The sequence below is a fragment of the Papaver somniferum genome, chromosome 10 (assembly GCF_003573695.1).
Source record: "Papaver somniferum cultivar HN1 chromosome 10, ASM357369v1, whole genome shotgun sequence".
NCBI lineage: Eukaryota > Viridiplantae > Streptophyta > Magnoliopsida > Ranunculales > Papaveraceae > Papaver > Papaver somniferum.
The window spans coordinates 161,638,612-161,661,172 of NC_039367.1; the positions used below are offsets into that span (position 1 = coordinate 161,638,612).

Below are 22,561 nucleotides of genomic sequence, written 5' to 3' on the forward strand. Positions count from 1 at the left end.
TGCAGTTTAAGCCATCAAATGGAGAAGTTATACATGGGTGAATCACTAAAAACTAAAAAGTGCATCTGCACATTAAGCATGATGCATTTTAAAAATTCTTAAGTTTTAGAGATGAGGTTCCTCATGTGGTAGTTTGTCATTGGCCATGTAATAAACTTGCAATCAAAATTTAGTGTTGATGAACATTTGCTCCATGATTTGCTTATGAAGATGCTAGAAATTGAACATCCAGGTGCTTAGGTAAGATTGATACGTTAGGAGTGTGTATATTTTTTTATTATTTGGGGTTGTTTCGAAGGATTAATGTGAATTTTAGTTCGAGGTATATGCAAATGGTACCACTAAATGTTGATTGCAGTGTCCCTTCAGTTTATCGTACATTTATTAAGGAAGCTCCTTATGTCAGCGAGGTATAATTACAGGCTTTAGGAAGTGGCTATTCTGCGTAGAGGTGGTTTGGCTGAAGCTCTCATGGTGGACCACACAGCTCGATGAGAAGATGAGTGTAACAGAAAGCAAGGTAGTGTACGGTTTACATAGGGTGGAGATTCACAGAGGTAGTCGGAGGGTACATGGTATCTTTCTGTTTCAGGAAGCATTGAAGATCTCCATCTAAGGGAATAGGTGTGTATGGTGTTTTGTTGTATTGTGTTTATGGTGATCGTAACATGAGGGTTATGTTAGTGATTAATCACATCTCTGAGTGTTTTGACTGGAAACAGCTCGAGCTTCAGTATCAACATGAGTACAACAGCATCAGTACTAGCATAGGCTTGACAGAAAACCCCATGGTCAATTTCTCTGGAGTTGTAGGAACACCCCTTCTTGTTCTTGGTACTGATCTTTCTTACGACACTGCATCCGGTAACCTCACCAAATGTAATGCTGGAGTGAGGTTCGCAAATGCTGACCTGATTGCTTCTGTCACTTTGTGAGTATTTTCTTTTGAGCTCTTTCATATGGATGACCGACTCTTTGTTTTTAGTGAGTGTTTTTCTTTTTTTGATTGCCAGGCTCCTTGTTTTCTTTTGTCGATGTGTGTGTTTTTTTCAATGCTTCTTACTGCCACATTGAGAGTCCCTTGACCTATACAGATGTTGGTGCCAAGCTTGCCCATAGTTTCAGTACAAATGAGAACACCTTGACCATCGGTACCCAGAAAGCTTTGGACCAATTGACTTCTGTCAAGGCTAGGATCAACAACCATGGTAAGTCAAGCGCTCTTATCCAGCACGAGTGGAGGCCAAGGTCCATCTTCACCGTCTTAATTAACCAACTGACGGTGAATTAGAGTAGCCGATAATCTTATACTAAGTTTTTATCAACCAATTTAGTCTTTGTTATAGAGAATCTCAGATAATAATATTGGTTTCTTGTATAATTGTTTTACATTTTACACATGTGTTTTACTATCACGTTTAGGAACTGAGAATGTGATGCTTAATATCTGATTTCTAAAATGAATTCTTCAGGTATGATTATAGGTGCAGTTGGGTCAACCGTCTATTAAAATCTTTGCCAGTCGTACTGGCTCTCGTTTTCCTTACTAGGTATTCATATTTTCCCTAAAGCTAACTAGGCTCAAACTTATTCCCAAACTTTATGTTCAAATGATGGAATTCAATTTAGACTGTTGGATTATATATTTTAGAATTAAGAAGTGCATAATTTCACTCTTGCAGTAACATGAATGTTCCCTTGTTATTCTTTCAATTTATTTGCTTCTTAATAGTCTTATACATGTCCTTTTTGTTTAAACATTAAGCCCCCCCCCCCCCCCCCCCCCAAAGTTAGTATCATCAAGTGTCGGTCATTTTTAGGCATTGGGCATCTATTCTTTTATCCTAATGCACTTACATGTACAATAATTATTGTGTAGTGGATGCTTACTTGAACATTTGATTAAGGTATGGTCGTACTATTGTTAAAACATGATGTTTTAAATTTGTCTTCGGAACTGCTATTTTTGGCAATAGTGGTAACATGAACTAAATTTATACCCAACTTATCTTTTAATTTTCTAGTCCCTGATCTTGTAGAACAACTCAAACTGGGTGTCCCTAATTAACTTTTGTGTACAAATGCATGATTTGGTTCTTTTGGCTTGATAAGTTCTCTAATTGTTAGTACCATTACATTTTCTTTCATTTATTTCTTTAGTTGATAAAGACTATAAAGTAGAGGCATAAACAATGGTTTTGTTTGTATGATTAATATCCATAACATATCAGTTAGATGCTTAAGTATAATTTTTGGTGTTTTTTTCTTGTTGTCTCTTCCCTTGGTGTTTACCTTGTGCTTGTACCATCCAATTTCTTGACTAATCAATATATCATCTGCTGTAGGCATGGTTTTAAGTCTAATTTGAAGGAAGTGGTCATACCCATCACTTACTTACTGGTAAGTCATACTCATCCTATCTAATTTCTTTGGATATGCATATTTATGTCCCTTTATTTCTTCTATTTTTGAGAACCAGAACTTACTTTTGCTACAGATACACCATTATGAAGTATCTTCTCAGTTGGGGAGTTGGGAATTTTAACATTTTGTTGTTTAATCATGTTGTTTAATCTTAGAACTTACTAGCTATCTCGAACATATGTATTGCTCTGAACTCAGGATTTCAATCCTTTTTTGTGTAATTTTAAACCCAATGGATAAAATGAATGAATGTGGAATTCTCAAATTTGAGTTTAAATTTGAAATTCAGTTTTGATTTGACTTGACTTTGACTTCCATTTGATTTGACTTTGACTTCCATTTGATTTGACTTGACTTTGACTTCCATTTGATTTGACTTTGACTTGAGTTCAATTTGACTTGACTTGACTTTGATGCAGTCAAATTATTTCAGATTTAGCCATTCAGGCATTTCAGCAAATCTGAATCTATATTTTTCTTTTATATTATAATTTAAATCTGAGACCCACGGTTAAGGGTCTGTACCTCGGTACCCTTATAATCGGTCGTTATTCTGAGACCCATGGCTTTGGGTCGTACCAAACAGAGACGCTTTATCAGAGACCCCAACAGATACGGTTAAAACTAGTCGTATAACTCGTATATATGACTAGTCCTGACGGTCGCGGAACTTCTGTTTTCCACTAGTGGATAGACGTGAACGTAGAAGAAGAGAAGCAAAATTAAAGATACCAATGGATCAAGATTCAGTTGTAAATAAAAAAATCTTGAAAGAATTAGAAGAAATGAGAGGAATGCTAAATAATAGAGGAGAAGTAGGTAGAAGAAAATTAAATGAAGTAATAGAAGAAGCTGCGAAAACTCCATTTACAAGGGAAGTACAATTAGGAGGAATACCATCAAAATTCAATTTGCCTGCATTAACCAGCATTTTCGATGGAACAACTTGTGCAATTCAACACATTAAAGCTTATGTGAGGTGCATGTAACAATGGGAAAATCATGATGCGGTACTGTGCAAATATGTCGCATCCAGCTTAACAGGAGAAGCATTAAAATGGTTTGAAGGTTTACCAAAGAATACAATAACCTCTTTCAATCATTTGCAGACCACATTCTTGGGAGCATATATAAGTAATAATTCCTCACGACCTGGTATAGAAGATGTGTTTGGATTAAAACAAAGGATTGGCGAAAGTTTGAAACACTTGACTAAAAGATGGAGAACTATGTGTAGCGAAATGGCTGGCCGTGTAGATGAGAGATATCTCATATTATCATTTATCAATGCTATGTTTGCAACAAACCTGTTGTATGTCCAAATTTTCAGAGTCAAGAATACGATTACAATGACTGAATTGCGAGAACTTCAAGAAGAATACATTGCTTTAGAGGAAACAAAATGAAATGGAATCATATCCAGTTGCGAACACCAGCTCACAACAGCGAATGCAAGCTTATTACCCAAGCTAATAAACACAGTGGCGAATACTTCGCAAGTACAACAAGAAAAGGTGACAGTAACAATCAGCAGAAGTTGGTAGCTATGGGAGCCGAGATCAAGAAGAGTATGAAAGAGAAAGAAATTTCTACAATCGTGGAGGAAATAACAAGATTCAAAGACTCGATCAACCGCAAGAAACTTATGGAGGTCAAAGACCAAACTTTAATAGAGGACAAGGAGTCACAAGGTAATATGGGAAGAAATCAAGATGCCACCTCTAAATGCAAGTGTGGAGAAGATATGGGAAGCTATAATTTTGATGGAGAATATACCAACACCATGGAACATGGGAACGGAACCACCCCAAACCACAGAAGTCATGAATTTTGTTCTTATCATCATTTTCATGGACATACCACAAACGATTGCAGAAATGTAAAGAGAATTATTTTGAGAATGATAGATCAAGGAAAACTAAACGACTTTCTGGTAGGGCATCCGCAATCTCAACCATTACCACCACCACCAGAACATCACAAAGTGAATACGATGAAAAAGAAAGAAACATTCTTCATAGAAGTTGGTGCAAAAGCAAAAAATCTATTCTGTCACTCTATCGTACATTCATATAAGACAATTGAAGATTTTCATGATAATGTTTTGAGTAGAGTGTTCGCAAGAGATAATAATGGAAGAAAATTATGAATATTGCGAAAATCTCGCGATAGAGGAATGGCAGAAACATCATTTCTTTTACCGCAGAAGAAATTCCCGAAGGAGAAGAGGTGCATGACAATCCATTGGTAATAAAATTAGAAATTAATCCAAAACCGAAAGAAGATGAGGATGATGAAGCTGAAGATTCATGGGCAATCAATAGAATTCTAGTCGATACTGGAAGCTCTGTGAACATCTTATTTTATCATACTTATAAAACCATGGGTGGAAGAGATGATGATCTTATACCATCAACATATAAGATATATGGTTTTAATGGTACTGCTAACAAGCCTAAAGGGGAGGTTACTATGCAAATTCCATTGAAGGGAATATCTTCTGAAATCTCATTCTGTGTCGTTGATGTAGAATCACCCTACAATGCATTAATTGGTCGACCTTGGCTACATGGGATTCTAGGTGTAGCTTCAACTTTCCACCAATGCATCAAATTCCCTCACCCCAATGGTGTAGGAATCATAAAGGGAGATTGGGTTGAAGGAAAGAGATGTTACGAAACTGAGATAGAATCTTGCGAAGGAAGAGCAAACAAGAAGGAAAACTGGCGACACAAAATCAAAGACGTACAAAGAAGTGAGAGGTTGATGGTGGATACAATCGAAAAGAAAGGAGAAGAGATGTTGCAAATTAATGCTAGCTCAGAATAAAAAGGATGAACATACCACTACCAAGGAAGCAGTAGCAGAAAATAATAAAGAAGCAGAGGATGGCAAAGGTAATAAAAACAAGAAATGTATGAATGATTAAGTTGTTGCGATAATCTCGCAATAAGTAAAATTCTCAAAAATATTTGATTGAACAACAAAATTGAGATTGCGAAATTCAGATACAATATAATGATTTGCGAGACTCTCGCAGAGATAATGAATTTTACAGAAAATAATCAGAGAAGAATGACAAAAGAGAAAGAGGCGAACCTTTATGGCGTACACCCTAGTTCGCGAATACAATTTCGCAAGAGGAAATGTAAGACCTAAAGTACGTCATATAAGGGGGTACCTATTGCATGATCAGGGAAAGGCTACACCGCCACCGGAACCTGAGTCATGGAGATTTGGGGTCAATAAACCCATCCGGGAGAGGCACCTTGGATTCTCAACTTAAGCATATGACTTAGGTTGGGCGACTAAGGTAATAAGGACTCTCCCAAGGAGTGCAGATCTGATCAAGGCGCAGGTACACGGTTGAGTCAAGAGTGCGGGGCGTTTGAAGCGTCCTTGCCATTCTTGACAAGTCTTGGCTTATACTGCACTCGGCCTGAAGAAAACCCCACTTAGGGTGCAGTCTCGTAACCATAAGCCCTATAGGTAAAAGGGATAAGAGGCTGCGAAAACAACTGGTTGTTGTTAAGACTGGATGGGAGGAGCTAACCTTGTATGGTAGAAGTACGCCTCCTTGAAGGGGCAACCAGGGGGAGATAAGGGCGCACCCTCCATTAGGGAGCTGATAAGTGTCTTAAGACGCAAATGTCATGAGGCTTTTTATTCGCAAGGATAAAGGCTTGTCATATTTGTGCAACAATCCTGAAGAGGCAATAATACAAAAGAAAAATAAGACGAGATCAATGGGTTTTCGCATGAAAGTGCGAAGACGTCCTGCGATTTCGTCGCAAGACGGAATGTCATGGGGCTTTATTTTCGCAAGAATATTTAGGCCTGTCATATTGTCGCAACATTCCTGAAGAGGCCATAATACAAAAGAAAAAGTTAAGGCAAGATCAATGGGTTTTTGCATGAAATGCAAGGACGTCCTGCGATTTTGTCGCAATGACAAGAGGTGGCATAATAAGACCTTTAATTAGGAAGGAAAATAAGACCACACAGGAATGAGATTTTGAAAAGAAAAAAATTCACTTCGCAAAAGTTGCGAAATTATACAATAAGAAAATTTATTAAATCTCTCATTTGGATTCAAATAACAGAGGCAAGTATGGGAATGTATGAAATTAGAAAATTATTTATCTCCATATGAGAGATTTACTCAAAAATTCAAGAATTAATGATTATATTGATTAACTGTATTGCAAAGAAGAATTGTTTTCATTTACGCAGGTCAAAATGAAGAAACACAAATACAGAAAGAAGAATAAATGTACAAGTATTACAAAGAATCAAAGAAAGAAGTAAAGACTATTTCTTGGTTAATCCTTCATTATCTTCATCAGACTTGTTTCCTTCTTCATCTTCGTCAGAATCTTCATCACTATCAAAACTTCCATCACTATCAGATTCTTCATCGTCAGCTTCGCTATCAGAGATAATCAAACTGGGAGTATCCTGTGGGATTTCTTCCAAAAGACAAGGATAATCAGAATGTGGGATATTATGATCATCACAAACCATCTGGATGGTTTGATTGCGAAAATGCATAGCGTCATTCTTAAAATTCTCAACGGTAATTTTGATTTGATTCTTTAATCTAGAATACTTGTCGTTGCGAGAAGAAAGATTCTTTGCGAGTTCCTCCTTTTCAGCTTCAAGTTCTTTAATTTTTTCACGATATTTATTTTCAGAATCTGCGAACAAAAGACAACCAATTATTAACTTGATGAAAATTCATAAGAAGCAAAATATTAGTAAAGAAGAGCAATTAGCAACCTTCTCTGTCAGAAATCATGTCTCTAATCAAGGTTGTATGTTCAACTTGGAGACTAACATTTACGCCTAAATCTTTTCTAGCATCATCTAAAATTTTCGCAGCCCAGACAAATTCATCTTCACTACTTATGATAAGACGAGAACGAATTTGATTTTCCATTTCGCAGAGTTCAATATTCTTGCGGTTAGCTTCATCTCGCTCAAGTTGAACTTCAAGGAGAGCCTCTTGGAATTTCGCCAAATCCTTGGCACCTTGATCAGAGATATGATCCTTATCATCTATGAGACCGCTAATCTTGGTTCTTAACTCATTGGTTTTCTCTTTGGAATCAATAAGGAGACACTTAAATCTGTTGGCTAAGCCTAAACTGGATCTATGATCAATTTCTAAGAGGCGAAATTTCAATCTAAGTTCATTTAGAGAAAGAGATGAAATTCTACCATTTGAGAAGCTATTTAAAGAATTGTTAAGACATTCAAGAAGGGTATCATTATCCAAGGCATTAGGAAATGAGCGAAGAAGGGTAGCTTCATCAGAAAGACCATACCTGTCTGCAAAAAGGATCATGTAAATAAGATAAAACAACATGATGAATGAATAAAGAGAAAAGAGAAAACTAGTATACCGTAAAGCTGATTATTAGCTTGTTGAAGACTAGAAATTTTGTTCTTGTACGAGGAAGAATCAATTTCTAATTGTCTATTTTTCTCGCGAAGACCTTTAACTTCAACTTCCAATTCTTCATTCTTCTTGCGAAATTGAAGATTCTTCTTTTCAAGATTTTCGCGTCTTCTCTCTAGATCTAAGGCAACCGCAAAAGAAGCTTTTCCATCCTGCGAAAAGAAGTAAAAAATATTAATATAGAAAGAGATTTTGAGTTATAACAATGAAGAAGTAAAAGAAATAAAAGTATACCAGACTATTGAGAGAATGCAAGAAGTCGGGAGTCACTGATCTAGAAACTCCACGAAGAGAGCTATCACCATCTAGTAAAGGGACGTCACAAAGGGTGGCGAGAGCTTTGCAGTTATTTGCGAATTATCTATCTCCCGTTCCTTGTAGAGAATCAGAAAAGAGGCCAGAAAGCTTAGCCATAGAAGATTCAGGTGGAGAATCTTCAGTTGCAGGAAGATCATCGTTATCCTCATCACCCTTGTCACTTTCAAAATTTTCGTTAGAAGGAAAATTTGAAGGAGAAGGAGAACGAACTTTTCTTTTCTTTTGAGGAGGACCAGTTGATTTTTCCCTGCGAAGAGCACCTTTACCTTTATCACCAATCTTCGCAGCATCAGCAGATTCTTCTACTTCAACAATAATCTTCACACACAGATAGAAATAAGAAATGGAAGCATGAAAGTAACAGTACAATTTAAAGTCATAAGAGAAAATTTCTTACCTCATCTGTGTATGAGTGAAGAGCTAACAGAGTACTAGATTTCTCAGTCCTATTATAACTATCCTTCAATTTTTGGATCTGCGGAATATCGCAATATTTAGCGAACAGAATAGTAAAAATCAATAAAGAAATATAAAATGAGTTAAAGGGGAGAAACATACCTCTTTCTCCTTTTCGGGCCAAGAGAAAACCCAAGGTTGATATGCAGCGAGATTCGCAGGAAGAACGTTTGATCCAGCAATGTAGGGTCCCTTTAACATTAAAGAAAAAACACACCATTTATCATCTTTGGATTGGCGAGGAGTTGTGTTTTTACCAGAATGCCAGTCAATATCTTACATAAGAATTTTGGCTTCATCAATGTTATCTTTCCTTTTTAATCGAATACCCCAGCGAGTATTCTCTTTCTTCATGGAGATAAGTTCGTAGTTCTCAAAGAAATTCGCCACTGTATACTTCTCAACAACTATCTCTAAGTTTGCGAATTTTGGATCCCTAAGTTCTTTGGAGTAAAGAGATCCTCTACCAGCACCACAATTAGCGAACTCTAGCATCAAACGGATGCAGTCCCCACTTAGTTGGAAGATGCCTCGCGAAAATTCTGAATGAGCGAGAATTTCATAAAATAAAGGAAGATCTGGGTTATAAAGAGGAATAGGGAGACCTGCGAGAATCTGACCTAGCGAAATTATGATTGATTGATCATCACAATTTTGATTAGAGAAAAGCTATACAGAAAGAATTGATTTGGCATTGTCACCAGGAATGGTGGAGAGTGTAAAACCTTTATCAGCAAGATCTTTTTGGACATCTTGTAAATTCTTCTCATATCTATGACCACTTGGAGCCATATTTGAATATAGAGTATGGGAATATATGGAAAGTAAAAGGATTGAAGGAAGAAAAAATTACAACAACAGAATTTGCAGAAGAATAACAGAGTTGCAGAGATGAGAGAATAAAAATAGAAGAGAAAGTAAAAAGAAAAGTGGAAAAAAGGGGGAATAAGAGTATATAAAGAAAAAAATTTACTCGAAGAAATAAACACCATTAAGACGAAGAGACGTGAGCGGTTGAAAAGTAGCGGTTACAGAAGACGTGTCAAGAAATAAATGGAAGAGAGAGTACGTGTGATAAATGTGGAATATGAAAAGATAAACAGCTACGGCATTTCTCACATCATTCGCTACTTTGCAGAGAAGATATGAGAAGAGGCAAGATGTAGGATCAGAATCTCGCAACAATTATGTCGCAGCGAAATTACCAATGGTACAACACAATAGCGTCGCAGAACAGTTTTAGAAATGATAAAATAAATGACGTCATTTAAAGTCATGAGAAAGATGTGACAGTCTTGCGAAGATTAGAGAGCTTGCGAAATTAAAATTTGTAAGGTTGCGAGAATATCGCAAACTATATCCGAAAATAAAGGACAGATTAGCTGTCATCCACTATGTATTTCCCTATAGATAGTCATTCGAGTTGTAAAGAGAGAGAGTGATCTTTTTTGAGTAAGAAACAAGTAAATAGGAGAGAGAAAGTTCAGAGCAGAGATTATTCTTGACTTCTTTATCTTTCTTGTAAGAACATTCAAAAATCAATAAAATTAAGAGTGAAAACCTAAAAATGAGTTGATCATCCATGAAATCATATGAGTGGTGTAGTGTAGGATTTCCTGCAACTACATGTCTTGTCTTGGGTTGCGGAAAGAGCATGTAATGATCTTTGATTTAATGGAAGTTTTTCTGGTGGTGTTGGTCGTGGATGTCTCCTGTAAATGTAAACCACGTATATCTTGTGTTATGGTTGTGTGTGTTTTTTTTATCTTCCGTCTCTCTTGTTATTTCTCCTATATCTGGTTCAGATCACCAATTGTCCTTTGTGATCCTGTTTTACGCTGTGTTCGGGGTGCCAAATTTCCCAACAGGTAGGACCATTTTGTAAATCGGGTCCCAATCGTAGAATTGTTTTATACAATTTCCCATTTTCTTTCGATAAATTCATCAAAATTGAATTAGTCTAAAATATAAATATTTTCAAATAACCAGCCTCCATTATCATGTTGGTTTGGGACCTTGAGGCACGTTAGGTCCTCCTTCTAGTACTAGTAGTACATCAATCATCATTACTATCACTTTTGGTAGGATATAAATGCAAAAAAAAAGTTGGACAAGAAAACGGTCTGATTAATCCATCCATCTAATCAAAGAAGAAAAGCAAGTTAGGCTGCACTCAAATTGGTTATGCATTGCACTTTCCTTGGTAATTTCCCCCTTGCGAAACTTCTAGGAGGCCTTCTTTCCTGCTGTCCCTAAACTTTCTTCCAAAGACGACTTAATTTGTGCGCCATGAAAATGGCCACTTCTCTTTTAGTCACAGGTGTATATGCAACGCGTATAAAACATGTCACGACGCCATGTATGGACAACCTATATTATTGTTACAGAAGTCTGTGCCGAAATTAGCTACAACTATATTCAAGCAAGTGACATTAAACTGCCACTCTTTCTTTTTGTGTATATAAAACATGTGCTTTTAATGCAGTCATTGGCCTTAAGTTTTCTCTTCGGTCCGCTAGGAGGACCATTAACATTCATTTTCAACAAATAGGGAGTTGAATTATTTCATCGCATTAAAATTTTGAATGTGAAGGTTTGAAATGAACCAAAAACACGTAAAGAATTCTCAATCACTAGTCATCAAAAAACCATTTCGCATAGATGTGAAAAAGCCGTTTTCATGCAGAATTGATAGTGCAAGGACGTAAGGTTAACAAGCTGATCGTACAAGAGATGTTTTATATGAGCCTCTAATTATAAAAAAAGCGTTCAAATTAAGTAAAAAGGCGAACATTGAACCCTTAACCCTTTGATAGCTTAGGTTTATACTTCAACTATAACAAATAATGTCTTTTCAAACTAGTTATGTATTGATTAAAATTATTCTCAGAGAATTCCTGAGATGGTAGAGGAAATTGAAAAACGAGTGAAATTACATTTTTGTGGGGTATGGATGTCCTTGATCTTAGGTTTATAATTTGGTATATACAATGCAGTATTGAATAACGGTTTGGTTTAAGAATTTTTTTTCCCATTTTTGATAGGAAAAAGCCCAATAAAAATAAAGACTTACCATTTGGTGAAGTTTTTGGCCTGAAGCTTTTGTTAATTGATTCTTATGGACGAAAAAAAAAGTTTCTGATGAACAGTTTCTGTTTTGGATGATTCTAAACTTTTATAAATCTTACTGATAATCAAACACCATGTCATGTTTCGATTCGGGACCATGCACCAACTTGCACAGGCCAAATTGTTTCTCCTTTGATGCACATTTGGGTCCTCCTCCTGCTAGCAGTACATCATTAATCATTGCTGCAATATCATTAGGTGGGTACAGTTGAATACACTAAATACACTGAAAAAAAAAGTTATGATTAATCCAACTCATAATAAAAGCAAAAAAGGCAAGTTAGGTTCCACTCCAATTGATTCTCTAAACTTTCTCTGGTAATTTACTCGCTCCTTGTGCAACTTCTCAGAAGGCCGGCCGTTCATTTGTCCCTGAACTTTCTTCCAAAGACGACTAAATTATCTTATGGCTGTATCTCTGTGCTTCTCAGATCGATCTATCCGTAGCGTGTACATAACATGTCAGCCTACGCGTACTAAGTATATGTACCGCCTATCGTAAAAGAAAATTCGGTGGAGATAAACTAGCAGCTGTGCAAGTGTTCTAGTTGTGTTAATAGAACATGTTTTTTTAATGCAGACAATTGGTTTAGTCTTCTCTTCTATCATCTATCCATTTTCTCATTTATTCATGTCCACTACTTACATTTCCTTGTCTTTGCTTGACTTTATATTGACTTTTTCTCTCTATATATATAGACGAAGAATAAACTTAGAGGGCAGAGATATAGAGAGGAAGCAAGCAATGAGGAAAAAAGAAAGCAAAAGCCTTAATCTCACTGTTTCTCTTCCAACGAATGAAGAATCTTCTTTATCAAAATTCCTGTAAGTCTCATCTCTTTTACTGTCTTTTTCCTTACATTTTTGTAACTCAATTACTGTGAATTACAGCTTATTTTTCTTTAAACAGGACTAAGGATGGTACATTCAAGGAAGGAAATCTTCTCGTTAACAAAGACGGAGTTCGAATTCTTACTCCGAATGAAGATGAGATTGTAAGATACACCACCAATTACTTCATATTGTAGTTTGTTTATTCTCGATCACTCAAAAGATAATCGAATCAGAATTGGTTCCTTCTTTTGGTTGCAATAGTACTTCCTAAATGCTATATCTTGATCATTACATTTGTCGGCGCAATGATTAAGACTGCGCAATTTAAGGATCCTTTGGCTTATTTTAATTGGTTCAACTTAATTACAACCCATATATGCAAAAATTGCACTTTTGCTGCAACCTTGGGGTGTTGCATTTGGAGGCGGCTTCCAAATTTCTCGATTAACTAGATGCTACTGTTTCTTTGTAGCCACCACCTATAAAACCATCGGATGAGATAATGATGAATTTCGATGACATCGAAAAAGTTAAGGAAATCGGAAGCGGCAGCAGTGGGCATGTTCTACTGGTACGCCACAAATGGACTGGCCAGTTTTTCGCTCTCAAGGTATACTACCTGAAGCGCCCAATTGAACCTCTTTGCACCAATCTATATATTCAGCATTTCTACTTTCTATAATGTGCAAAACCAGCATATCTTGCACAACCATTTGCTCCTTGCTCCTGCTATGAGTTTGCCAACCTAATTTTGAGTTAGCACCTCAAACTTCTCTGTCAAATTTCTGCAATTGAAATGTCCCTGAATTCTGTGATGCATAACGCAGGTCATTAAAATGACAATTGATGAGAACATACGCAAACATATCGTGGAGGAATTGAAGATTAACCAGTCTTCTCAATGTCAAAATGTCGTCGTATACTACCAAACTTTTTATGATAATGGATTCATATCAATAGTGTTGGAATACATGGATGGCGGGTCTCTGGCAGACTTCCTGACAAAGGTTAAAAGAATCCCGGAGAAGCATCTTGCTGTCATAAGTAAGCAGGCAAGTTTTTCCTGGTAAATGAACTTTTTTGTCAGAGCCAAGAAATTGAACAATGTAGACTAATGTGGTCGAGTCTATCACTTTACTCGTTTCGTCTATGCAGGTTCTGAAGGGTTTAATGTATCTTCATCACGAAAAACACATAGTTCACAGAGACTTGAAACCATCAAATTTACTGATCAATCATGGAGGAGAAGTCAAAATAACAGACTTCGGCGTAAGTGCAATTCTATCCTGCACTTCTGATCAGAGGGACACTTTTGTGGGCACTTACAGTTATATGTCTGTAAGTATTAAACTTTCATCGACGTTTCACTTCCAAATGTTTTCAATCAAAGAATATCTATCTACTGCGGGCAACTTCATCTGAGTAAATTTTTGTGCTATTTTGTTTGCATAGCCAGAGAGAATCAGTGCAGGCACATATGGTTATAAAAGTGATATCTGGAGCCTGGGAATACTACTGCTAGAATGTGCAACAGGGGAGTTTCCATACACTCCTCAAGAAGAAGAAGGCTGGATTAGTTTTTACGAGCTTTTGGAAGCCATTGTGGATCATCCACCTCCTTGTGCACCTTCTGACAAATTTTCTCCAGAGTTTTGCTCATTTATTTCCTCATGGTAAATGCTTTTTTGAATCTCTTTTCATTATTTCAAGTAGCATTCTAGGGAATTTGAAATATGATTCTGTTATTTTGGTTGATACTGAAATCAGTGCGCAGAAAGATCCATTGAAAAGACCATCAGCTAGAGAACTCATGGTATGTGTGCCAATTCCCCAAACTTGAACAAGCTGAATGTCAGTACTCTTCAAACTGATAATCGTTATGTTTTCTGTCGAAACTAGGATCATCCGTTCATCAATATGTATGAAGATGCAGATGTCGATCTTGCTAGTTACTTCACCAACGACGGATCTCCTCTTGCCACTTTTACAATACCCAACTAATTACACTACCCGTCTCGGCAGTTGCATTCATCAATCTTTACCAGTAGTTTACAGACTGGATTCTCTTATGATGTTGACTAGTATTGATTTTCAATTCTTCCCACAATGGACTAGTCCTGGTTGTGTTCAGTCACTAATAAGAACATAAAAACTTATCAGTTTTGTGTTAATTTTCCCGTCCTGCCACAGTCGTCAATACTAGCCACTGGGGGCAGTATATAAGGCCTGGAATTGTCAGTAGGTGCAAGTATATGAGACCCTTCAGATGGAAGTGTACAACTTTGTAATACAAGCAAAACCTCAACAAAAGTTTTGCAGAATTATAAGAGCAAGCAAATGAGACATCGGCGGCTTTCGCATTCATAATCGCAGAACTCTGCCGAATTCGGTTTTTCATTTCAAGTGTTGCACAAATGACAAAATTCATAGTTTACGGCTTTATGGTCCTTCCAAGAACAAGCTCAAAATGGTCTGAGATATCAAAGAACTGGGTCCATTTAGCAACAAACACACTAACCCACCTAAACAACCAAAATCAATTTCACTTTCTAAAGAAAGATCTTAAAAGAGAGTATCCCACGCAGATTCTCCAAAGATTACAGCATCTATATCTTTAGTCTATGTCACAGCCTTATGCAAATGAACTAACAAAAGTCAGCAAAAGAAGACATTATTTGTTCTCTAATACGCTATAGTTTTCTATCCTCGTCACCATCGAACCCACAAGATAAAGTTCCTTGCTTTTACCAACCAGTAAAACATATTCTTGTGCACAATATATATACTGTCTTAACATGATAAGAAAGAGGGATTGTGATGTAATGAGGTCATAATCTTCTGCAACATTAGTCAAAGAATCTATCTATCAAGAAAAATATCTTGGTCCCAAGGCATACAATCGAAAAGCAATGCAAAGCATTTTATTATCCTTCTTTTTATCAGCAGAAAACAACATACGTAACATTTTCAGTCGACATGAATAACAGAAATGCTGAATTTCAACTGCACATATACCACGGATTGAAATGCAAGAAGTAACTCAAAATAAGAAGCATATTAACTGCAAATTAAGACCATAACGAGAAGATTGTCAGACTTCTCATGTTAAACCTGTTTAAAGCTAAAGTTTTTTTGCTTTTCTTGTTTAGGCATCATATCTAACATAAGTAACATAAAGTGAAATACCTCACAGAGCATTGAACCCGGAGGCAGAAACAAATACATAGCGTCAAAGTGTAGACAGTCCCTACCTACTAACCCCTAAAAAAACAAGCTGAAATTTACATAGCCAGTGATAATAATACTTGGCATTGGTGTATGACAAAAGGCTTAGAAAAAAAAAGAAAAACAGTAATGCATTCCAGAATGGTGAACACCCTATATAGTACATAAAGAATACAACTTCTTTCGTACATACACTCATTCATCCCATATGAAAAAACAGATGGGTTCGTTGAGCTTTCTACATAATTAATTTTGGTAACCATAATGGATTAGATGCAGTATTTTCATATATCGTACAGCTATAAGATTTTGATCAACAATAAGTTGGGGGTGGACTTACTGTTTCAAGTTTTGATCTTGAACTTCCTATGTGCTTTTAAGTCCACGACAACCACGCTAATGTTGTCCTTGCTTCCCTTTTGAATAGCAAGTTTCGAGAGACATTCTGCCACTGCTTGAGCTGCGGGGTCAACTCCAATGCCTCGTTCTGGTAGAGGCGTAGCACCGTTCTTTTTGTGCCACAGTAGGATTCGCCTCCGAGCTACATCACAAACTTCTTCGTTTGTCAACACGTCCCATAACCCATCACTAGCTAGAATAAGACATTCGTCTTCTTTAGTTCTAGGAACAAACTTCACTTCTGGATCTGGAATAATCCACGGTTTCAAATACCGATCACCTGAAAATCAGAGCAAAAATAAGATGCGAACTCTGTAAGCTGTGTACTCTTTCAGGAGATATTCTTAATAATATCTAAATGTGACTCTAATTTACATGGTTGTTATTTGAAAAAGAAAATGAAAAGAAGGAAATCTACCAATGGATCTCGACATTGCAAGAACACCAAAAACACGATGTCCATTCCACTGAATAACCTTGCCTCCAGCTGCTTCGATCCTTGCATATTCATCTTCTCGATTTGGCTGGTATAATTAAGAAGACAATTAGATAACTAAGTGTGATTTAAGCATTGGTTTTTGTCATATGCAGGCCAAATACAGAAATGCCTTACTTTATGATCTTCGGATAATGGCACAGGTGATTTTCCACGACATAAAACGGCTCTAGAATCACCACAATTTGCAACTATAATGTGGGACGAACAAACAACAGAAACTACAGCAGTAGATCCAACAGTTTCGGGAGCAACAGGTTCGCCGCTACCATTTATACTACCTCCAACCTCCGCATCTACTTTCATGAAGCAATTCGTGAATGCTTTTTCCCACTGAGTTTCCCAATTATCTTTAAAGCTTCCGTTCATCAAACCTTCCTTCATGGTTTCTATCTCCTCAGTCAGAGCTAAATGGAAACGATCACGACAATAATTTGCAACCTTCACTTAGCAAATAGCATTTGTTAGGGTGGGTTTTACTTCTTTGATCTTAACTGCTTTGAGTAAGCTTACAGCAGATACCTTATAAATGCAAATAAAAACAGTGGGAAGCCCGAGGATACCTGAGAACCACCATGGCCATCATAGACTCCAAAGAAATGAGCAGTAGAGTGCGACAAATTCTTGTTCAAACCATCCACCACTGAATCACCAATTAACATAGGAAGAGGTATTCTAAGATACCGAGGTACCATTGCAACAGCATCTTCCATCTCTGGTCTTCTCCCAATAATAGAAATGGACCCCCAAAGAGGTAAAGAATCCAATTCAAAAACCCCTCGCCTACCCACTCCAAGAATTCGATTCTCATGAGGTACCTGAAGAACCAGCATCGATGTTTCCTGTTCAGACACACCTCCAACCTGCAAACCAAGGCTAGAAGATGCTACAGGAAGTAAATCACCTATTGGTTCCTCAGTCACAGGAATCTTACCAATAATTTTGACACCTCCACTCTCCAATGAACCCGGCGATAAAATCCCACAAGCAGTATTCAAAGCTAAGAGATCTTCAGCAGAGATGCTATCTGTAGTGCTAACAACAGACAACGAACACGAATCTTCGAGTATTTGATCACCACCCACCAGAGCTAACTTGTCATCTTCTTCTATCTCTTGAATTATGGCATCACTCTCACTTACAACATTGAACAGTGATTCTCCTCCTCCGCCACCACCACCACCTCCTTCTTCCATTTCCTGATCTTCTTTAATCAGTCGTTCCGAACTAGGAACAATATTATCTACTTCACTCAATGAACTACTGCAACTTCCTTCATCTACCTCCATAACAGACGACTCCTCCGAGGACAATTTCTTTGCTGCAGTATCAGACGCAGACGAGGACAACAAGCTAGTGGTTTCCGTTATGAGCTTAAGTCTTGTAATTTCCATATGAGTAGCTATAGCAGATTTATCACAACAAATTGAATTACCACCTAATCTAAATGAAACTGCAATTGCTGCTGGAGACATCTCCTCCATAAATTCCACCACCACCACCACCCTTCCTATCTGAATAGTTACAATTACAACCTTCAACACCCTCCCCAATTAGTTTACCTATCATTGTTCAACAAATTCATTATTCCCTTCTTCATCTCCCATCTGGATTAATGAAAAAATCTCACCTCTGGGTTCTATCAGATTTACCTCCATATCTAACCAAACCCTCAAAAACCCATCATCTTATCAGCTCAACAGAAAAAGGGTTGGTCAGATCTGGTAAGAAAACTTTGGATCTTGATTGAAAAATAAAAATTTTGTCCAACAACAACAACCCACTTCCTGAAATTTCTTCTAGTTGTTCTTCAAATACACCTCCACGCCAATCCTTTATTCTAATCAATCTAAAAAAACACAAGAATGAAAAAACAGACAAAATCAATTAAACCAGTTTATCTCTAAACACAAAAAGAAAGAAAACCCATAAAGAGATCATGAGAAAGAACCTAGAAAAGACAACAAAAGGTATGAATATGGTTGTTTTTTTTTCACATTAAACTTGGGTTCACCCTGAATCAAAGGCAACCCATTTCAACCTCATAAAACACCACCTCAGAAGAGATGTCACACAGCTACTATAACTCTAAATACAGTAAATAAAAAGATTACTCAAAGAAGACAAATTTAAATTGCTTACCAATAAATTCAAGAACAGTGTGTTGTTTGTTCATCACATCATCATCTCTTCTGTTGTTTGAGAAAGAAAAGTAAGAAAAGGAGAGAAGAAGGGGGGAGGGGAGGAGAGGAGGTTGTTTTTTGAGAGATGGACAGATGTCAAGAAATGAGAGAACAATAAAAGCATTTGTTTCTTTTGTTCTACTACTACTACCATGCACAACACATTCACACATCTCTATCTCTCACATTTCAACCTCAAAGCTCCTGGAAAAAACAATGGGAAACAAATAATAATCGATGTTGATGATGATAATTATAATATTAATTAGTATTAATTGTGTGTGTGACTGACTACTACTACTAACTTTGTTTAAAGTTTGAAAAACAAAAGGAGGAGTATCAATTATATTATCTTGGGTAATCTCTTTGGGAGCATCAATTTGGGGTGATGCCTAAAATTATTTGATATGTTATTCTGTAGATATAATATTTTATTATTGTTTTTAATATGGCAACTTTTGGTTTTCTTAATGTAGTAAAAACGGTGTAGTTACAAGCGCGATTGGATGCAAATTTGTTTCTGATTTTTGTTTCCCCGGAAGCAGAAACAAGAAGGAAAACTATTTTTCTTAAATGAAAATAATTTGTTTACTCGTAGAAACCGTTTTAAAGTTCCAAGTCCAAACTGATTTCTTGTTTTTTAACTTCTAAAAGTCAAAAAATAACTTTTAAGTTTGTATCTAAACGCGATATTAATTATCTGTAAACCTAAAGTAAAATCGTTTTGCTTTATTTTGGTTTCGATAAGTTGTTATACAAACTACAGACTTCTTATTCTGACTTCTAGAATTTGAAAAGTAACATATACTCAGATGCATTATACATGTTATGTAATAAGTCGTAGTAGTGGCAGTGCATGGATTAAAGGTAAGAAGGGTAAGGAGAAAAACGGATTCGGGAGTTGAATTCAACACCTGGATCACTCGACATGTTTAGTCTCTCTTAAGAAGATGCATGCTAGCATTTTCATTCAAATAAAAGCAGAATTCAGATGTCAAAGAAGTCGCAGAACATCTGATTGATTCGATATCCTCAATCTCTCTTAAAAAGCATTTTTCATCGAGAGACATAACTAATCTAAAAAAAAAACACTCGGCGATGTTGTAACATAGATTTACTCAACTAAATTTTCAACAAATTCTAATTACAAAACTTGATATTCATGAATCACAATTAGTAGATTAATTTAACAACTAATACTTACCATAGACAATTAGAAGCATCTTTAGTGCTGATCAATGACATTGTGACAAACTTCTCTTGATATACAAAGAACAAATATAAGGATGACTTTCTTGGTCTTTCAAGTCATTGACCTTTAAACCAAACACACCACCAAGATTATAGAATAATCAAACTCTTTATGCTGTGTAATGACATACCAAATTTGTGACACATGTTAAAAGTTGACATGGTGAAGGTGGCTTTTTTGGGAATTTTTTTTCTTTTTTAGCAAAAAAAATAAAAATAAATAAATTATATCTTGCTAATACTATCATTTGCCAGAGTGCCACTCAATAAACATAAATAATTTAGGTATTAAGCTCTCAAACAGGTGGCAGTCTCTGCTACCCTCAATTATGTTTTTTTGATTTTAATGAAAAATATGTGTTGGTGAGTCATAGGTGACTTTTTATGGTTTGTGGGGCTCACAATCTCTTTTGTTGGTCCTAGCTCTGGACACCTATAGGGGGGTCTAGATCTCCTAACACTTCACCAAATCTTTTTTGTGAATATTTGGGAGGAAGTCCACATTTTCGTCTAATCTCCCAAAATTACTAATTTAAGAACTTAACTTGTCTTTGTGTATCCTAAATTCCTAATTCAATGTTCCTTGTAAAAATTCCCTAATCTCTATGGCATTTTGTTTATGAAAGTAAAGTTTGATTGAAGTGAAATTTTTCTATGTTTATATGGTTTCCTAGAGAAGTTAGTGCATTATGTGTAGCATTTGGAGGAAAGGTGTGACAAATTGTGTATGATGCATTCTATGACCTCATATGAGATGCTCAATGCATACGTGTTAATATGAGAGGGACTATGTATCAAAGAAAGGTTATAGTCAATTGAGCAACTCAAAAAATCTAGATATTTATGCAAATAATACTGAGTTATACAAGGTGGTGTGTGTGTGGATTTAGTAAAATAATTTATTAGTACCTTGAATTATATTCGAGTCAGATATGTGCCTAACAAATCAGTTTTAATATTGTTCTTGATTCCGATATCTCTAGGTAAAATGTATATGAGACGAGTAATACCTCGAGTCGAATATCACAAAAGCAATATTTAATTAAGTGAAAAACAATAAATTTTAGATTCAAGTCGGATCCAAACGCACAAGGCCGAGGATTTTAATTGTTTGTTTGGACATACATCTAGAAATAGTTCTTCGACTTTTAGAAATTAAAACGCAAGAAATTAGTTTGGGTGTAAATATTTCAGAACGATTTTTTGTGAACCCATAAAAAATAATATTTTTGTGAAACAAAACACTGTTATTTCTGTTTTCTACTTCTGAAGAAGCTGAAACACTTCCGCTTCCGTTATTCAAACACACTGTGAACCTAGGTAGCTTCGAGCAAATGTTTGCAATAAGGTGTCCATACCTAAGCGTTGCAAATCAAGAGCTAAAATTTTACACTTTTAGGCATAGGATTCCGTTCTGTTACATAATCTTATCTCATAATCACATTAGACACGTGCCTAGTTATAAGTGTAAAAGAAATGGCAGATTATGTAATAAACTTTTGAACCCAATGGTATGTTCAAAAGAGATTAGGGCATCAATGTTGGGAATAGTTTCGATGTTTCCAAACCGCAGACATTGGACGTGCTGTACACCACCAACTTCATGCCACGTTACAGACAAAAGATTTGTCTGCGGATCCAACGACTCAGGAAAGTGCACGTTTCAGACAATGTTTGGGAGTACCTAACTTGTAATGTTTCAGTGGTAGATGGCATATGCATGGCCCCATAACCATAGCACTATGGATGAGAATGGACTTAACAAAATGTAGCACATGAACTAACTTGGACTTGCCGAAGTAGCCAGGAATCTGTCTCTCATATTTGAGGTCAGCAGAAAAAATATTCATTTGTTCTAGAATTTCAAAACAAATCTGTGTCCTAGAATTTGAAAACCTTATTAATCTTTTAAATTGTAAATTTAAGTTTTGTGAAAATTATGCATCCTAGAATCTGAAAACCTCTGTAACTAATCTTTTAAAATATAAATTGAAGTTGTCTGTGAAAATTATGTATCATTAGGCGGGTTTTCAATTTCAGAATTACCGATCAAATTATTCTCACGTCGTTACAGAATTTACCACTGCATTACAGAATTTACCACTGCACTACAGTGATATCTGTATACTTTAATTCTTGGTTTTTTTTTTCTTTTTTTTTTTATTTTTGAAACACAAGTTATTTGGTGGTAGTGAACAAAAATCAAACAATGTTTGATTGCTTAAAAAGAACAACACTGCACTGAAGAAAAAAATATCTGAGGGCTGTTATTTAGACAGGTCGATCATACCATCGTAATCATTAAAGGTCCTACTCTGTGGGGTCTAGTTGGTGGATATCTACCAGAGCAAACGACAACAGTGAATGATTTGATAGATCATCTCG

The 22,561-nt window shown here is 36.2% G+C and overlaps 3 protein-coding genes across 5 annotated transcripts; 2 read left to right on the forward strand and 1 right to left on the reverse strand.

The window, feature by feature from the left end:
* The first annotated feature begins 332 nt into the window (after window positions 1-332).
* On the forward strand, window positions 333-1,510 carry LOC113316739 (mitochondrial outer membrane protein porin of 34 kDa-like). The gene is made up of 5 exons (XM_026564885.1): window positions 333-410; window positions 488-568; window positions 723-864; window positions 1,014-1,208; window positions 1,473-1,510. The coding sequence occupies exons 1-5, from the start codon at window positions 333-335 to the stop codon at window positions 1,508-1,510; spliced, it is 534 nt and encodes a 177-aa protein (XP_026420670.1).
* A 10,620-nt stretch (window positions 1,511-12,130) lies between these two features.
* LOC113318589 (mitogen-activated protein kinase kinase 2-like) lies at window positions 12,131-15,025 on the forward strand. 2 transcript variants are annotated; one of them, XM_026566776.1, is made up of 9 exons: window positions 12,132-12,375; window positions 12,488-12,613; window positions 12,699-12,783; window positions 13,095-13,232; window positions 13,450-13,674; window positions 13,778-13,960; window positions 14,075-14,295; window positions 14,390-14,435; window positions 14,522-15,025. In XM_026566776.1, exons 2-9 carry the CDS (start codon window positions 12,534-12,536, stop codon window positions 14,621-14,623), a joined length of 1,080 nt encoding a protein of 359 aa, XP_026422561.1. In that variant the 5' UTR covers window positions 12,132-12,375; window positions 12,488-12,533; the 3' UTR covers window positions 14,624-15,025. The 2 variants fall into 2 exon arrangements, with proteins under 2 accessions (XP_026422560.1, XP_026422561.1); XM_026566775.1 differs by having other exon boundaries at window positions 12,131-12,613.
* A 711-nt stretch (window positions 15,026-15,736) lies between these two features.
* Window positions 15,737-19,127, reverse strand: LOC113318588 (probable protein phosphatase 2C 6). 2 transcript variants are annotated; one of them, XM_026566773.1, is made up of 5 exons: window positions 18,885-19,127; window positions 17,306-18,591; window positions 16,860-17,183; window positions 16,665-16,770; window positions 15,737-16,526 (listed from the first exon to the last, which is right to left on the reverse strand). In XM_026566773.1, the coding sequence occupies exons 2-5, from the start codon at window positions 18,224-18,226 to the stop codon at window positions 16,192-16,194; spliced, it is 1,686 nt and encodes a 561-aa protein (XP_026422558.1). In that variant the 5' UTR covers window positions 18,227-18,591; window positions 18,885-19,127; the 3' UTR covers window positions 15,737-16,191. The 2 variants fall into 2 exon arrangements, with proteins under 2 accessions (XP_026422558.1, XP_026422559.1); XM_026566774.1 differs by lacking the exon at window positions 18,885-19,127 and adding an exon at window positions 18,694-18,835.
* Between the last annotated feature and the right edge of the window lie 3,434 nt (window positions 19,128-22,561).

What these genes read in the sequence shown, in the direction of transcription:
- LOC113316739 (XM_026564885.1), top strand. Translation starts at nt 333, where the DNA reads ATGGTACCACTAAATGTTGATTGCAGTGTCCCTTCAGTTTATCGTACA. An exon ending in AAGCTCCTTATGTCAGCGAG is followed by an intron (nt 411 to 487) that starts GTATAATTACAG and finishes TGGACCACACAG; the next exon opens with CTCGATGAGAAGATGAGTGT. An exon ending in TTCACAGAGGTAGTCGGAGG is followed by an intron (nt 569 to 722) that starts GTACATGGTATC and finishes GACTGGAAACAG; the next exon opens with CTCGAGCTTCAGTATCAACA.
- LOC113318589 (XM_026566775.1), top strand. Translation starts at nt 12,363, where the DNA reads ATGCAGACAATTGGTTTAGTCTTCTCTTCTATCATCTATCCATTTTCT. An exon ending in TCTTCTTTATCAAAATTCCT is followed by an intron (nt 12,614 to 12,698) that starts GTAAGTCTCATC and finishes TTCTTTAAACAG; the next exon opens with GACTAAGGATGGTACATTCA. An exon ending in CTCCGAATGAAGATGAGATT is followed by an intron (nt 12,784 to 13,094) that starts GTAAGATACACC and finishes GTTTCTTTGTAG; the next exon opens with CCACCACCTATAAAACCATC.
- LOC113318588 (XM_026566773.1), bottom strand. Translation starts at nt 18,226, where the DNA reads ATGGAGGAGATGTCTCCAGCAGCAATTGCAGTTTCATTTAGATTAGGT. An exon ending in CATTATCCGAAGATCATAAA is followed by an intron (nt 16,771 to 16,859) that starts GTAAGGCATTTC and finishes TAATTATACCAG; the next exon opens with CCAAATCGAGAAGATGAATA. An exon ending in TGCAATGTCGAGATCCATTG is followed by an intron (nt 16,527 to 16,664) that starts GTAGATTTCCTT and finishes TCTGATTTTCAG; the next exon opens with GTGATCGGTATTTGAAACCG.